General features: G+C 49.2%; 1 protein-coding gene across 3 annotated transcripts in view; it reads right to left on the bottom strand.

The window, feature by feature from the left end:
* Nucleotides 1-12913, bottom strand: part of OGDHL (oxoglutarate dehydrogenase L) — a 29409-nt gene extending 16496 nt beyond the window's left edge. For 2 of the 3 annotated variants that reach the window (XM_053207184.1, XM_015088012.3), the window contains exons 1-8: nucleotides 12783-12888; nucleotides 10431-10502; nucleotides 9163-9367; nucleotides 6681-6839; nucleotides 1912-2014; nucleotides 1402-1517; nucleotides 1100-1254; nucleotides 149-295 (exon numbers count right to left, since the gene is read on the bottom strand). In XM_053207184.1, the coding sequence (XP_053063159.1) occupies nucleotides 149-295; nucleotides 1100-1254; nucleotides 1402-1517; nucleotides 1912-2014; nucleotides 6681-6839; nucleotides 9163-9366 (884 nt within the window). In that variant the 5' untranslated portion in view covers nucleotide 9367; nucleotides 10431-10502; nucleotides 12783-12888. Of the gene's footprint in view, nucleotides 1-148; nucleotides 296-1099; nucleotides 1255-1401; nucleotides 1518-1911; nucleotides 2015-6680; nucleotides 6840-9162; nucleotides 9368-10430; nucleotides 10503-12782 lie in introns of all 3 variants that reach the window. The other variant, XM_027062544.2, reaches the window with a different exon arrangement.
* Nucleotides 12914-16373: the final 3460 nt, after the last annotated feature.

The following is a 16373-nucleotide window of genomic DNA, read 5'->3' on the forward strand; positions in this document are numbered from 1 at the left end:
TGGGGCCCAGCGACTCTGAGAACTTTCTAGGCCATCCTGCCTCAGGTTCCCCCAAAACCCCTGCTCTGATTTTCATCCCCTCCCTTCCATCTCATTCTGCTGGGCCTGGAGAAGACATGGGCTGTGGAGGAGCAGGAAGGGGACCCACCTATGTGGCATCCCCAGGATGACATTCTCGATCCCCATCTCACTGGATTTGTCTATGATGGTCTTGAGGGCAGGAATCATGACCTCACAGCCCTCCAGGCCAAATCGCTTCTCCGAGGACCATTTCCGGGCCAGGAAGTCTTCAAACCTGCTTGGGGAGAGAAGGGAAAGGATGGAGAGGCTGGGGGTCACAGAGGCTGTTGATGAGGGCCACAGCTGGATGCCCGGGGCAGAGGGAGCAGCAACATCACCTTCCTCTGCAGTCAGGACCTGCCATCAAAATCCACCAACCAGGAGCATAGGCCAGAAGGAGACTGGGCATCCCCCCAGCCTAAATAAAGACCTCTGCTTGCACGCATCCCCAGCTGTTACCCCCCTCCCCCTTCCAGTCAGACTGTTCCAATAACCCATCTCCCCCTGCTCCCAGCCCATAGTCCTGTGCATGCACACATGCACGCACACGCGCGCACACACACACACACACACTCCGCCCTTTCCATGACACAAAGACCTCCTCAGCACTCAGCTCAAATTCCATCCTGTACCTCACCACCACACATCCACTCTGCACCCAGCAGCTGAGCCCCGCTCTCTTCTAGGCCCCTGCCAGCCCTGGACCCAGCTTCGGACAGCCAGTGGGCACAGCCAGGTGGTGCCCCACCTGCAAGGAAGCACTGCTACACTCGCTCCATGTAGGGAACCTTTCTGCCCAAACTCCCTCAGCCACTTTCTGCCACTTCTGCCCCTGCTGTCATGTTCTCCTGGAGCCCATCCCTGCCACCTGGCCCCTGATGCTCCTATGGACCTCCCCTGGGCCAGGGGTGAGGCCCATCCAGTCCTGACTTCCCCTACCAGTTATCCTAGTTTCTCAGCCACGGCCCGGGACATCTCATGGCCCTGCAGCAGACCCTCCAACCACTGCAGCCACCCTGCGTGGTGCCGGGGGCCTGACCTCATGGAGCGCACCAGCCGGGCCAGCAGGGTCCGCTTCTCCTCACTGGAGAACTGCATCACACCAGGGGTCTCAAACTTCTGCCGGATCCACTGGCACTGCTCCACGTCATTGATGAACATGAATTCCAGGCCAATGTGCTGGCAGTAGGTGCTCTGGGGGAATAGGTGGGGACTCCACAAGGAGCCAGGAAGAGGGGCAACGGTCCCAGCATCTGCAATACAAAAGGCAGCATCCTCCCTCCCTCTAGCACACTCCAGAGACAGCCGGCAAGTGTGCCTGACACACTTGTATGTGCTCACCTCCAGGCGCCGAATGATCTCCCGCAGAGACAGGGTATGCTCAGATCCCCCGATGAAGGTGGTCGTGGGCAGCTGGAACTCCTTATCTAGGTCAGCCTCCCGCAGGTCATAGAACGCTGAGGAGATACACACAGCCCAGGGAGCAGAGGGGAGGAGAGAGGGATCAGGCCAGGTGGGGCCCAGCCATATCCCCAGACCTTCCAACAGTGCCCCCGGCACTCTCCCACCAGTTCCAGCCTAAAGCTCAAGGACTCTGTCTGCAGGGTGCAGAGGGGTAAAAGAACCCAGCCTGTACCACAAGGGTAGGCTGGGACACAAGCTTGCTGAACATAGTGCACGGGCTAGGGATGAGGGAAGAGCATATGAGGTAGCCGGGCAAAGGTCAGAAGAAAGCTTCTGGGGCTGATTGCTGGACCCCAGGCCCTGGAGGCAAGCTATCTCAGAGCCCCTCAAAGGGCCACAGGCACCACCAGCCGGCCCCGGCACTGCCAGAGCAATATGAACTCTCACCCAGTTTATCGATGGTTGTGATTAAGTCCGAGGGCACAAAGGAGTCCAGGTCTGCATCCAGAATGCCCAGGGGGTCCAGCTGGGCCACATGGTGGCCTCGAATCTGGGAGAAGGGGAAAAAGGTCAGGGCCAGGCTGGGACCCAGACGGACACACCCTCACCAAAAGCAAAGTTCTGGGCCCTGGCCCCTCATTTCCCACTTCAGAATTTCAACTTTCCACATGTCTCCAGCACCCAGCCACTGCACGCTGCCTTCGCCATGACCACTAAGGTGGGCAGGAGCTCCACTCGGCTTAAAAGTACATCATGCCACTTTCAAAAATAAGAAAGCATGCATACACAAAAGTGTTCACTACAGTACTATTAGTAATCGCAAAATTCTAGAAGCTTCCAATCCATCAATAGAAGACTGGCGTGTGGATATGCGAAATCCCCACAGGGAGTACTACAGAGCTGTTAAGAGTAATAAAAAAAAAATCCCTATTTGCTACTAGGAAGTAGCCTCCCCAAAATACTGTTAAGCAAAAAAAAAAAAAAAATTACAGAAAAGTATGTGTGGCAAACTACCCGTTATCTAAGAAAGAGAAGATTCAAGTAAATATATGCATTTGCATGTATTTGTATATATACAAATGAACATAGGCATTAGAAAAATACATCATAAAACAAGAAAACCATAAAGGAAGAAAAACCATGATCTCTGATAAAAGGAATAGAGTAGAATGCCAGGGATGGAAACTAGACTCTTAAGGATACATTTGGCTTTGAAAATTTGATTTTGGAATCTTGTAAATAGTTTATATCGCTATAAAACAAAATGAAGTTTTAAAAATTAAAGTAAAACAAAACCAATGGATTCATGCATCCATTGGTGGCATAACTACACAACTGACTAACAGAATGTCTCCAACAGACAAACAGAACTCCAGGAAAAAAATATTATAAATTCATTTCTAGTACCAATCAATAGTGGCAGCAGTAGAATTATATTTTAAAACCACAGTGTGCAGGCTGTGGGAAAATCAAATAGTCGTTGTATTGATGTCTTTCAGACCTCTATTTCTGGCATCTTTTTTTTTTTTTTTAATTTTTTTAATGTTTATTTATTTTTATTTATTTTTTTTAACGTTTATTTATTTTTGAGACAGAGAGAGACAGAGCATGAACGGGAGAGGGCTAGAGAGAGAGGAAGACACAGAATCCGAAACAGGCTCCAGGCTCCGAGCCATCAGGACAGAGCCCGACACGGGGCCTGAACTCACGAACCGTGAGATCATGACCTGAGCCGAAGTCAGACGCTTAACCAACTGAGCCACCCAGGCTCCCCACGTTTATTTATTTTTGAGACAGAGAGAGACAGAGCATGAATGGGGGAGGGTCAGAGAGAGGGAAACACAGAATCGGAAACAGGCTCCAGGCTCTGAACTGTCAGCACAGAGCCCGATGCGGAGCTCAAACTCATGGACTATGAGATCATGACCTGAGCCGAAGTCGGCCGCTTAACCGACTGAGCCACCCAGGCGCCCCTATTTCTGGCATCTTTAAAAGAAGACACTGACATAAGATTGATGAGGTCAAGAACAAACCTTAAGTCCTGCATTTGGAGTATCTGGAAACATCAGTATAAACCCATAAATGTGTTGTCTGTTAGGGGCACCTGGGTGATTCAATCTGTTAAGCATCTGACTCTTGACTCCAGCTCAGGTCATGATCTCACAGTTTGTGGGTTCGAGCCTTGCTGGGCACCATGCTGACAGTGCAAAGCCTGTTTGGGATTCTCTCTCTCCTCTCTTTCTCTCTCAAAATAAATAAATAAACTTTAAAAAAAAAATCTTAAAAAAAACAACACATATTTCCTGGCTCTAACCACTGAAAAGGCCCAGAAGTCATGACCAGACCATAGCAGTGACCCTCCCAGCACTCCGTGAAGAACTGGCTGGTCCAGTGCTAGACAGAAATGTACAAGATAAGCTCAGAGCATCTTGTCATACCAGGTAAGAAAGGGGTCCTCAAACACTGCTGGGGCAGGGAATAAGGACACATTTTGACAATGAGAAGGATGGTATCTATAACAGATTAAAACTCATCAAATAGGGGCACCTGGGTGGCTCAGTCAGTTAAGCATCCAACCTCAGCTCAGGTCGTGATCTCACGGTTCATGGGTTCAAGCCCTGCATTGGGCTCTGTGCTGACAGCTCAGAGGCTGGAGCCTACTTCAGATGCTGTTGTCTCCCTCTCTCTCTGCCCTTCCCTCACTCATGCTGTCTCTCTCTCAGAAATAAATGAACATTAAAATTAAATAAATAATTCATCAAATAGGTTTAAATTCACACATTCATATCATACTAAATAATAAGAAAAACCTTCATTGGCCACCTTTGGAGTACACTAAGGAACCATGTCATACTTTTGAAAATCAAGCATTGATCTTGCCTTTCCTATACAATTTGCACCTCAGGAGAAGTGGAGCTGACAAAGGTAAGTTTCTCCTGACAGAAGTACTTCAGGTAATAAACAAAGAAACAAAAGTAGAATTAGAATATCATCACCATTTTTACCACTCCTAATGAATTAATGTGTCCAGGAAATAATCATCCAAAGCTGCTGACTGATGAAGTACCCATCACCACCAGGAAGCTGATTTTGAAACAAAAAAATTAAATCTATATTGGATAAAGCTTCTAGATCTAATTACCAATTTATAGAAATTACATGGGACAAAGGGACAGATGAAGTGACACCATGGGGATGCAATCAGCACAATCCAGACTCAGGAAAACTCTACAGCACAAACAACCTGGTTTGTTCCACATAATAAATAAATAAATAAATAAATAAATAAATAAATAAATAAATAAATAAATAAAAATGGCAAACACAAAAACAGAGAGGAATCTGTAGACAAACAGGCAAACATGAATACCAACTGCATATCTGATGACATTAAGGGTGATTGTTAACATTTTTAGGTGTGACGGTGCTATCATGGTACATTTTTCAAGAGCCTTACCTACAGAAATCCATCCTAAAATGTCTGGTGAATGAAATGGTATGTCCAGGACTTGCTTCAAAATCCTCAAGGGCCAACAGGTGAGGGCCAGAGGTGGTTAACAGAGGAATCAAGACTGGCCCTGTATTTATGGGTGTGGGGTTTGAGACACAATTCTTCTACCTCTTATATGTTTGAAAATGTTCTTAATAATAAGTCTGAGGATTTTTCAGTACTGTGTGTAGATGAGCAAAACAATAACTCTGCCTCCTCCAGGGCTGTGAGGAGCTGCAGCCCACCCAGTGGGAACTTGCTCACATCAGGCATAACCTTTGGCAGATTTTTACCCTACAAATACACAGTAACATGCCTGAATCCAGACACTACTCCGCTGGAAGGACTCCAGTGCTTAGTCTCGGCTGAAGAACACAGAGCAGCTGAAGAGCTGGGAACGGTGGTTGGAGAATAAGGCCCTTGAGCCGCACCAATGCTATCTTGTATGTTATGTGGAGTTTTACATTCTTTCCTCTTGGTTTTCAAAGTCAACGGCTAGATCATTTTCTGGCTCTTTCAGCCAGTCAAGAAGAACAATTATTACTGTTTGCTTGCAAGTGGCCCACAATTCATGGGTCCTCAGGCCTGCTCACCTCCCGCTTCCCTCCCAGCATAACTGGTGCACAGGAAGTGCAGCTGCCACCCCACAGAGCGCCTCATTCAGAGGCAAGGCACCTTTTCCATTTGCTAAAGCCTCCTCCTCCCCCAGCTCCTGCGGTGGCTTGCTGCTCCTTCCCACGGAGTCTCTGCCAAGGGCCCTGGGACGCCCTTGCCCTTCCTTCAGCATGTCTGCCTGACATGTTTCTCTCATGAAACACTTTCAGCCAGATTCCCAGAGAGATCCCAAATGATTACACTTGTTATGGAAGGAACACCCAGAGCAGCCCTCCAATTAGTCCTGTTCAGTCAAGACCAAGAATATGGAACGTCATCAAGATGCTTTGTCAGAGCAGGGGCGCTGGGGACCCAGCAGGGAAGAGCCTAAGTCTCCAGAACAGAGCAGCTGATAGAGGAAGTGCTGCTTACTGAACTATCCATCCATTCATTCCGTAAACCCTAATTAGGTACCTGCTGTATGTCAGTCTCAGTCCTGTTGGAATGCTCAGTCAAGAAGAGAAAACAGAAGGGGCACCTGGGTGGCTCAGTCGGTTAAGCATCCAACTTTGGCTCAGGTCATGATCTCACAGTTCTTGAGTTTGAGTCCCACGTCGGGCTTTGCACTGACAGCTCAGAGCCTGCTTCAGATTCTGTGTCTCCCTCTCTCTCTCTGCCCCTCCCCCGCTTATGCACTCTTGCTCTCTCTCATACATAATGTTTATTTATGTAAGTAAACATTTAAAAAAATTTTTTTAAAGAAGAGAAAACAGACATTATTAACAAGGGTCAATCTATTCAACTTTCATTCAACATTTACTGAAACTGATTACTTACTAAGTACTCCTCTGGAAGCCTGGGGCATAGTGGTTTCTGAGACCGCACTCCATTAAGAAAGACCACCAACAAACAAAATACCAGTATGCACAAAAAATACCAGGGGGTGGTTAATGACATAAACAGTAACGGACAGCGAGTAAGCAGAGGAGTGAGAGCCACCCAACAGAGGACTCAGAGAAGGAATCTCTGGGGAAGGTGACTCTGGAGCTGAGCCAGTCCCCTTCCCGTCAGCACCTGGCCATATCCCAGAAGCCAATCCAGCCTCGAAACCTGGGCCCTCCCAGTCACTTACCTGGTAGGCCCGGATCAGGGACTGCACAGCTAGGTGGTCCTCCACCAGCTTGCTGGTCTTGGTCCGGCTCGAGATTGATGGCCTGCTCTCAGGGAACCGTGACTGAGCGGGGTCACAGGCGGCTTCCTCACTGGCTTTCCGGAAGAAGCTGTCCCAGGACTGGGAAGAGGCAAGAAAACAGCCATGTCAGGGTCCGGGAGGAGTGGGGGGTGGTCCCGGTTGGGGTCCCCAGCGGGTGCTGGGTGTTCTCTCACCACCATAGCTCTTTGGGCCTTCCCAGAACCCTGCCGAGAAAACCCCTTGCAACCAGCCCAGGACCCTCCAACCTAAAGCCTGGATCTCTTCAGTCCCCAGCTTGGAAGGCTGTTGGGGGAAGGCTCTAACTTGTGACTCAGGGGCTTCAGGCGTGAAAGGGGCTTCTAGCCCTTGGGGGAAACATGTCTTCACACATTGTGGGTTGGCAGGAGGGCAATTAGGCAGGTAGGCCCTCTCAATATTTTCAATGAATGTATCTTTTGAACCAGCATTTCCACTGCTAGAAATGTATTTATACAGGAGTGCCTAGATATACATACAAGGATGTTCCCTACAGGATTGTTCACAAAAATGACAATGTAGGGGCGCCTGGGTGGTTCAGTTGGCTAAGCGTCCGACTTCAGCTCAGGTCATAATCTCACGGTCTGTAGGTTCAAGCCCTGCATTGGGCTCTGTGCTGACAGCTCAGAGCCTGGAGCCTGCTTCAGATTCTGTGTCTCCCTCTGTCTGCCCCTCTGCTGCTTGCACTCTGACTCTTGCATTGTCTCAAAAATAAATAAACATTTTTTTAAAAAATGACAATGTAAACAAAAAATCTAGGGGCACCTGGCTGGCTCAGTTGGTGAAGCATGTGACTCTTGATCTTGGGGTTGTAAGTCTGAGCCCCACGTTGGGTACAGAGATTACTTAAAAATGAAAATAAATAAAAATAAAACCTTAAAAAAATCTAAGTGGTGACCAATAGGACACAGGTTAGATAGATGATGGTACATTTAGGTTCTGGAAGATAATGCAGTCTTAAAAAAAATAAGGTGCATTTATTATTGTGGAACAGGTAGAATATCACCAAGATATGTAACTATAAAGTGAACCAAGCAGAGGCCACCTGGGTGGCTCAGTCAGTTAAGTATCCGGCTCTTGATTTTGGCTCAGGTCATGATCTCATGGTGGCTCATGAGTTTGAGCCCCATATTGGGCTCTGCGTTGACAGAGCAGAGCCTATTTGGGATTCTCTCTCTCTCTCTCTCTCTCTCTCTCTCTCTCTCTGCCCCTCTTGCTAGCACTTGTACTCTCTCTAAATAAATAAACTTAAAAAATGTATATATTTAAAAAAAAGTGTACTATTCATGTAGAAGCCAAAAGCAGATACGCATATGCCTAAGCACCTCCATGTTCTAGAACACAAGTGTTTTATTCACACCCTTCTTCAAAAGACCAAGTGGCACAAGCCCTCTGGAAAGCAATTTGGCAAGGCCCAACAGAATTATATACACAGATCCTCTGTGACCCAATGATTCCACTTGGGGGAATTTATCCTCCAGAGAGCTGCAATGTACAAGATGACAAATGTATGAAATGATGCACGGGAGCACTGGTCGTGACAGCCAGGGACTGGAAATGAGCCAGATACTGTCAGTGGGGACAGGCGTGGCACATCCATACAATGGAATACTACACAGCTGGGAAAAAGAACAATGAGGCTCTTGATGCAGTGACATGGAAAATCTTGGAGTTGTGTGCTAAGAGAAGAAGGCTGGAGCAAAGCCACGGATGTTACATGTTGCTTTTGTGTGAAGGGAGGGAAACTGAGTTATACTCGCAAAAAAATTACCTAAAGAAACTCTCTGAAAGGATACAGAAGAAACTAGGAATAAACTGGGGGACAGACAGATGGGAGCTGAGCAGACAGAGGATGGGTGGGGGGGGAGCCTTTTTACTGCGTAACTTCACACTTCTGGTTTTTGAATCATGTGATCACTTTCCTCTGAGGAAAATGAGTCAAGAGAAGAGCAGCTTCACTTCTCCCTTTTTGCCCTGTCATCTGATTTTTTATTTATTTATTTTTTCTTACCATCAGCAGGTATTTATTTTGTCAGCTCAGTGCATGTATAAACACTTAGGCCCCTAACTACATAACAAAGAGCCACCTGGAAACAGCACAGCATGACCAGGGGGCAGGGGCAGATCTCAGACCAGGTGCAGCTGAGCAGGACAGGCTCAAGGCTTCTCAGGCCAGACTACCACCTACTGGCTGGTTCCGAAACAGGAAAGCAACAGACTCTCCTCACCCAACACCAAGGCCAAGGCTTTTATAAACCGGGACGATGGAGGCAAAGAAACCTGTCCAAGATCAGACAGCAGGCAAGCTGCTTCTCGTCACCGCTCCCTCCACAGCCCAGCTCCAGGAGCTTCCCCCCTCCACAGCGGGCGGAGAGGGGGTGCTGACCTTGTGGACACTCTGGGGGTTTTCCAACCAGGCGAAGTACATCTCCTCCATGTAACTGGAGCTGCCTCCACGTTTGCTGCTTGGGAAGGGGGCCGGTGGCCCAGACGACCTGCTGCGCCGGCTGAACATCTGGATATCATGTGGGGCCAGGAGCCTCGAGGCCTGTGCCCCAAGCCGGGATGGCAGCAGCCTCAGCTGACTCATTCTGGACACAGGCAATGAGGGAGAGGTAAAAACCACAGGACCAGAACAAAGGCTCTGGCAGCCACCATTCACTCATCTGGTATTTTTGGTTCTACTGGGCAGGGGGCCCTGAGCTAGGCATTGATGAGACAGAGGAGAAAATGGAACAGTCTGCCAGGAGTCCTGGATTCACTGCCTAGTGGTAGGTCACAGCTCAATTAACTTCACCAACAGCTATTCAGCATTCTGAGCCCCAGTCTTGCTGAGCCCACCCACCCAGCCCACATTCCCTCTCTGCTATCCCCCTAAGCCTGATATAGCAACTATCACCAGGGTCCTACCAAAGGGAGCACTCAGCCAAGGTCCTAGAGCCCACTGTGTGGGTCACAGGGCATGTGCAGGCAGTACACCCAAGAAGGAGCGAGCCACACAGTTGGCCACCCTGGAACTCGAGCAGGGGAGTCCTTCATGGGCTGGGTGTACCATGGCTTCTCGGGAAAAAGCCTGAAGAAAGGAGGGCTGACTGAGCTACACCATCTCAGGGGGCCCATGGCACTGCTGGGTCTCTGGTCCCTGTGACCAGAAGCGGTCACAGTGGCAAGCCCTGGGGCTCCCTCTCCAGGCAATATGGGAGCTTGGCAGGGTCCACTAAGGCCACCTCCCCATACACAGGATTTGTAAAGTAGGACCTCCGTTCCCCTACCCCCATCTCCACCAGTGTGAGCAGAGGCCCCTCCTCTGCTCCAGCCTAGTACTGCCTGGACACAGAACAGCTTCCCCTGAATCCTCACCAACACGCTTCTGCCCAGAGAATCCCAGCCTGTAAGTGGGGTGCAACACCAGAGCCACCCCACCAGAGGCCACACAAGCAGGAGCCTGCTTCCCCTTGCACAGCTCAGTCCCAGAAAACATGCCTTCTGGGGCAAAACTGACTCCCAGGTCCTATCTGGTCCTGAGCCAATGCCCCTAGACAGGATTCCCCCACCCTACCCCCACCCATCAGCTCAACCAAGTCTCCAGAACTATCTGGCTGGCCCTTCTACAAGCCCTTCCATCCTGCTTCCTCCCTCCCCTTCCAAACTCACTTGCGGTAAAGAGAAGAGGGTGGTCTTCTCAAGCGAGGGAAAGTAGGCTCCTCAGGGCAACCAGCAGGAACTCTAAACAGAGTAAAATTAAAAAGCAAAAATATAGTCCAGTGAAGGGAGGAAGGGGGTGGGTTCAGCTGGAACCTGAGCCCCAAGTGCCCCAAGCTTCCCACATGCCCACCCCCACCAGCTGATGAGTCCAGGTTCCAGAGCAAGGGCCATTAGGGGCTAGATCTCCCTAGAACAGCACCTCTCCAGGTGCTGGGTTGGGGTTCAAGGCATGGGCTCTGGGATCAGAGTGCCAGGGTCCCAACCCCTGCTCTACCACTGACTGTCCCTAGGCAAATACAGGGCTGACCCTGCCCTTACGGCTCTGGGCGATGATGGAGAGACATAGGACATACTGGCCTAGAACATCAGAAGAATCTAAACAAGCCAAGAAGCTCTATCATCCCCATTCTAAGGCAAAGGAAACCAGACACCAAGACCATCCATTGTGGGAATAAAAATAAAAACACACAGACTGTGAGCACTGACTCTGGGGTAGGCACTGTGCTTATTTAACCCTCTCAGCAATCTCATGTGGTGGGCACTTAGATTATCCCCATGTTATAAAAGGGAAACTGGTAACTGATGGGGCTCAGTATGGTTCCAGAACTTGTACCCTCCTCACTAGAGAGTCAGGATGTAAACCCAGATTTCTCAGAATGACATGCCCTTTCCAATAGCAACAGCCAGAAGTGCTCTCTCTGCCAGCACCCACCCCCACCCTCACAGGGGAATGGGATGGCTCAGGGTGGCAGTGACAAAGACTGGCTGTGTCCAGCGTGGCCTAGTACAGGAATACTGTGTCACAAACACTGAATGGTCTGGAGTGGCTGCTGGACACTGCTATGACCTTCACCTGGCCTGGTAGGAAGGCAGCCAGCTGGCTACCCCTGCCCCCATCCCAGCAGGGCTTGAGGACCCAGGAACCCTGGAGGGCTAGAGACAGAACCAACCTCAGTATCTGGAGCCAGAGCCCCAGCTAACCCTACCAGGTCCTGTCCACCCAGGCGAAGGCGACAGCAAAGAGTCAGTCAGGCATGCTGTGGACGCTCTGCCCAGCCCAGTCCCCAGTGGACTAATAACAGGTACGTTGCTCGGGGCAACTCTTGGGGGTCTCTTCTCTAGGGACAAGGTCAGTACCATCCCCACCCCCAACCCCACAACCGGAACAACTGCACACGTGCTGTCCAGGAAGCCTCCCACATGCAAGGCCCTGTCTGGGCTGTGCTGGTGAGGACTCCTCCTGCAGTATGTCCATTGTTAAGATGAGTTAACAGAGATCCAAAGAGGGGAAGGGCCCTCCCCAAGACCTTGAAGCCAGGCAGCAATGGAGGCTGGACTGGCAATGCTGCAGGCCTACTCTGGCCCCACATTCTAAGAACTGGGTGGGCTTTTCCCTAGTTTGCTGAACCCAAGAGAAGGCAGACTCCAAGGTAGGAAGCTGGGCAGGGAGGGGTGTGCTTATTTCACTGGCAGAGACAAAGGGCCTGAGCTAAAGCCCAGAGGTTATAAAAGTACAAAGGTAGTCAGGACCTGTTCCAAGAGGCTGTGGTATGTGTGGGAAGGAGTCGCAGGGAAGGGGACGCAAGGGCGGGCTTGGGCCCATGGTGGAGGGGGGTCAGAATGGGGCCCTTAAGGTCCGGTTTATGCCCATTGTACCCCGCTGCACCTTCCCGTCTCCCCCAACATCTCTCGGGGTACGGGAGAAGCACTTCCCAGGCTGACTGCCACCTCACTCCCCTCCCGGCCTCTCTCACGGTCTCAGTTTCCTCATCTGTAAGCAGAGACCCTGGTTAAAGCTTTCTGTAAGGGCCCTGCCCCCACGAGGTCCTCAGACTTGGAAACTGCCTGGTGTGTCCCGCCAGGCACCTAACGCTGGACCCTCCCCATCCCCAGCTCGGCAGCCCTCCAAAGCCTGGCCTGTTGAGGGTGACGAGCAGCAGCTCACACCGCCTCCCTCCCCCCACAAGGCCACGAAAGGCAGCATGGACAGTATGCAGTCTTTGAGCTGAAGAACCCACGCTGATGCCTGAAACCCCACCGTTAGCAAGTCGCTCCTTCACGCAAAACACTGCATTCACAGGGTCGAACGTGCGCGAAGGGCTGGGGGTCCTTGGAGAGACCTTGGCCAGATAAGGGCGGAGCCAAGGTCACGCTCACTCCCTCTCTCACCACCCCCGACGGGGCCTGGCTCAGGACCCAGTGCAGCGGCGCCCCGGGACAGGGGAGCAGAGGGGCCGCCCCCCAGGACGGCAGGAGAAGAGGAGGCGCAGGGACCCGGAGTGGCGAGGCAGCCGCGCTCACCGGGCCGTCGGGTCCGCGCGGCAGCGCAGTCCTGGAAGCTGCAAGTCAGGGACTGCGCGCAGGGGGTGAGCAGCGAGCCCAGCCAATTACCTGGGTCACGTGACGCTGTGGCGCCTGCCGCTCGGGAGCGCGCGCCCCGAGACTCCGCGCGTCGTGGCGTCACTGTGTACGCCCCGCCCCTGCACCCGTGGCGCTGTCCGCGGTGCTGACGACCCAGGCCAACCCAAAGCCTCCGGGGCCCGGAAAAGCGAAGATCCGGAAGACCACGGGGGTCAGACGACTCCGGATGGCTGGGGTACCTGGTACGCTGTTGAGTCCCTGAATCCCAGTGGCCTTGAACGAACACTAAGGAAAATGTACCAGAAAATAGGCAGCCGTTTGTGTGCATGGGAGGATAGTTTCCCTTTTATCTCCTGTAAAGCTGCATGCTCTCGGTTAAGTGTCCGACTTTGGCTCAGGTCATGATCTCGCAGTTTCTGAGTTCGAGCCCCATGTCCGGCTCTGTACTGGCAGCTCCGAGCCTGGAGCCTACTTCGGATTCTATGTCTCCCTCTCTGCCCCTTCCCAGCTCGCTCACTCTCTCTTTCTCTCCCAAAAATAAATAAACATTTAAAAAATTAAAAAATATATAACATTGTCTTGGGGAGCTTGGGGAGCTCAGTCAATTGAGCCTCCACCTCTTGGTTTCCACGCAGGTCATGACCTCACGGTTTGTGAGATGGAGCCCCCAGTAGAGCTCTGTGCTTACAGCGAGAAGCCTGCTTGGGATTCTCTCTCCCTCTCTCTCTGCCCCTCCCCACTCGTGCTTGTGCTCACAAGATATCTCTCTCTCTCTCTCTCCCTCTCTCTCAAAATAAATAAATAAAACTTAAAAATAAAAAGTACCACTGTCTTAGGGTTGTTTTGAAGAAAAGATGAGATAATGCATATAAAGTGCTTATCACAAAACCTGATACACATTTTACCCTTTCATTGACCCAGTGATAGAGACCTAGATGGCCTTCAACTCCCTGTTGCCACAAACAATGCTGCAATGAACATCTTCCTACATATTCTCTTTTGAACCTGTATGAAAGTTTCTCTCAGAAGTTGAATTGCTTGGTCATGGGTATGTGTATACTTAACAACTCAGCAGTGTCACACTGGTGTTCAATTCTATATTCTCATTAACAGTGCAAGAGGACTTTTAAGTCCTTCTGTCCCAGCCAACACTTGGCAATACGCAGCTTTACAATTTTTTCTGGAATAACAGATTCAATGTCATATAGTTGTTTTCATCTGCATTTCTCTGATTATCAATGATTTGCATTTCACATTGTCTGTTAGTTTTGAGGGTTTCCTGTTGTATTTCTCTTGGGTTTTGTTCTTGTTTATACACAGGAGTTTGTCATGTAGGTGGTGCACACCACCATCAAATCTCCCATAGATTATTGCCAAAGCCCCTGAACTGGCCTCCTTGCTTCCACACTTGCATTCCTGAATTTCAGTCTCAACACAGCAGGATTTTCTTGTAAAACATCAGTTAAAATCATGTTGCTCTCTGCTCAAAACCTTCAAATGACCTCCCATTTTACTAGAAGGAAAAGTAAAAATTCTTACATTTGCTTCTAAGGCCCATTATGTCACCTCAATTATATAGGCATGCCATCATGCTTAATGAAGAAAATTGGAAAATTACAAAAATATGTGATGTAATACTCTGTGTTAATTAAAAGCACACACTCACAAAACTATGCTATACTTTTCACAAGAACACAAATATTTATTAATAAATGAATATAATTTCCTGTTGTGGGATGTAGATCTGAGGTAATTAACTGATTGCCCATGACAACCCTGATAAGATGCGATAAATGGAGGAATATGATTAACTCTACAGTCTATACCTGAAATCCCCCAAAAGTTGTTTATTTAGAGATATTTTTATTATGTTTATTTATTTCATTTTTGAGAAAGAGAGAGAGAGAGCTGGGGAGGGACAGAGAGAAATCCCAAGCAGGCTCCCTGCTGTCAGCACAGAGCCCAATGTGCGGCTCGAACTCACAATCCATGAGATCATGACCTGAGCTGAAACCAAGAGTCAGATGTTTAACTGACTGAGCTACTCAAGCACCCTTATTTGGAGATATTTTAAGGTCCGTATGGTCAAAGACCATACATGTTCAATTTACGATTATATCCCCAGCACTTAGCATAATGCCCAACTTATAGTATGTTTTGAGTAAATATTTGTTGGGTGAATAAATGAATGAGTAAATGGACACTTAATTTGGATCCTGAAGGATAAGTAAGTTTGCTGCAGAAAGGCAGGGTTCACTGAAATTTCTTTGATTAAAAGCATTAGAAAATTACTTAGGGGGGTTATGTCAAAAAGGAGTTGATAGGAAGATTGTCAACTCATAGATTCAAAGGGAAACTGAGGAATTAGTCTCAGGAAGTAGGGCTGAGCCAGAAATGGACTATCTCATCAAGCCTGTTATGATGTTCAAAACTCAAATTCCAGGAACAGGGAAGCTAAAAGATCTGGCTTGTCCTGAAGTGGGGGATGGAGGCCTGGACTCACTCATCTGAAACACACGTGGGTTGAGAAGCAAAGCAGATAGTTCTTGGGATGCTGGTACAACAAGAAGTAGGAGTGGGTGCTGTGGAGGAAAAAACAACACATATGTACTGATGACCTTTAACAGAAAAGTACTTATTAAAATGCAGAGTTGTATGAAGGGCTAGGGGAATGGGAAGTGCCTACATGTATGCAGGGACTGGTGGCCTAGGCGAATAGGACTGGACCTTGAACACCATTTCAAGGGGTTTGGATTCTATCCAGTAGGCCATGAGACACAAGCAACATTTTAAGCTGTGAAAGAGATGGTCAGATTTGATTTTTACAGAGCTTTCTCTACCAAATGGAGGGAGGATAGAGTGGTAAAAGGTCGGAGTGAAAATATATCCAGGTGAGAAGCACTGGCAGTAGAAATAGAGAAAGGGATACAGATTTGAGAGACATTTAGGAATCAGCTCTGTAGGATCTAAGGGTTAACGAAGCATGAGTGATGGGGACAATGATAACTCACAGGTTTCTGGCTTTAATGAGTTGGTGGGGGGAATAGAAATTCTCAGTAAACTGAGAAACAGGAAGAGATACAGTTTGGGGAGCATAACAGAAAAGTTTACAAGCTGGAGCCACCAATGAGCCATTTAAAAAAGAGGAGTGTGACTTGGAACAACAGTCAGGAGCAAAGCCCTAGCAAATCAAAGGGCTCCAGAGCCTCCCATTTGTCCATAGTGGTCTTGAGAGTTCATGAGGAAAACAGACAGCAATGGAGGGAGAGAGAACCGCACTATGGAGGGAAGCTAAGTCACCAAAGGGGCTGAGCAGGGCAGCCAGAACAGAAGGCACTGCTGTGGAAGAAGTCAGGGCTGCTAGGTCTTCCAGCCTAATTGATGTTCTGCTAATTACACTGATTAAAGCAAACATTTGGGGGCAATCAAGGCTCCCGTGAGGATAGCTGCCAGTCTCAGAAGACTGAGAAGCTTTGATGCATGGCCACATTTTGGTAAACATTTTTACAAAATTGCCTGTGTACTACTTCT

This window comes from Acinonyx jubatus, chromosome D2 (assembly GCF_027475565.1).
Source record: "Acinonyx jubatus isolate Ajub_Pintada_27869175 chromosome D2, VMU_Ajub_asm_v1.0, whole genome shotgun sequence".
Classification (NCBI taxonomy): Eukaryota; Metazoa; Chordata; class Mammalia; order Carnivora; family Felidae; genus Acinonyx; species Acinonyx jubatus.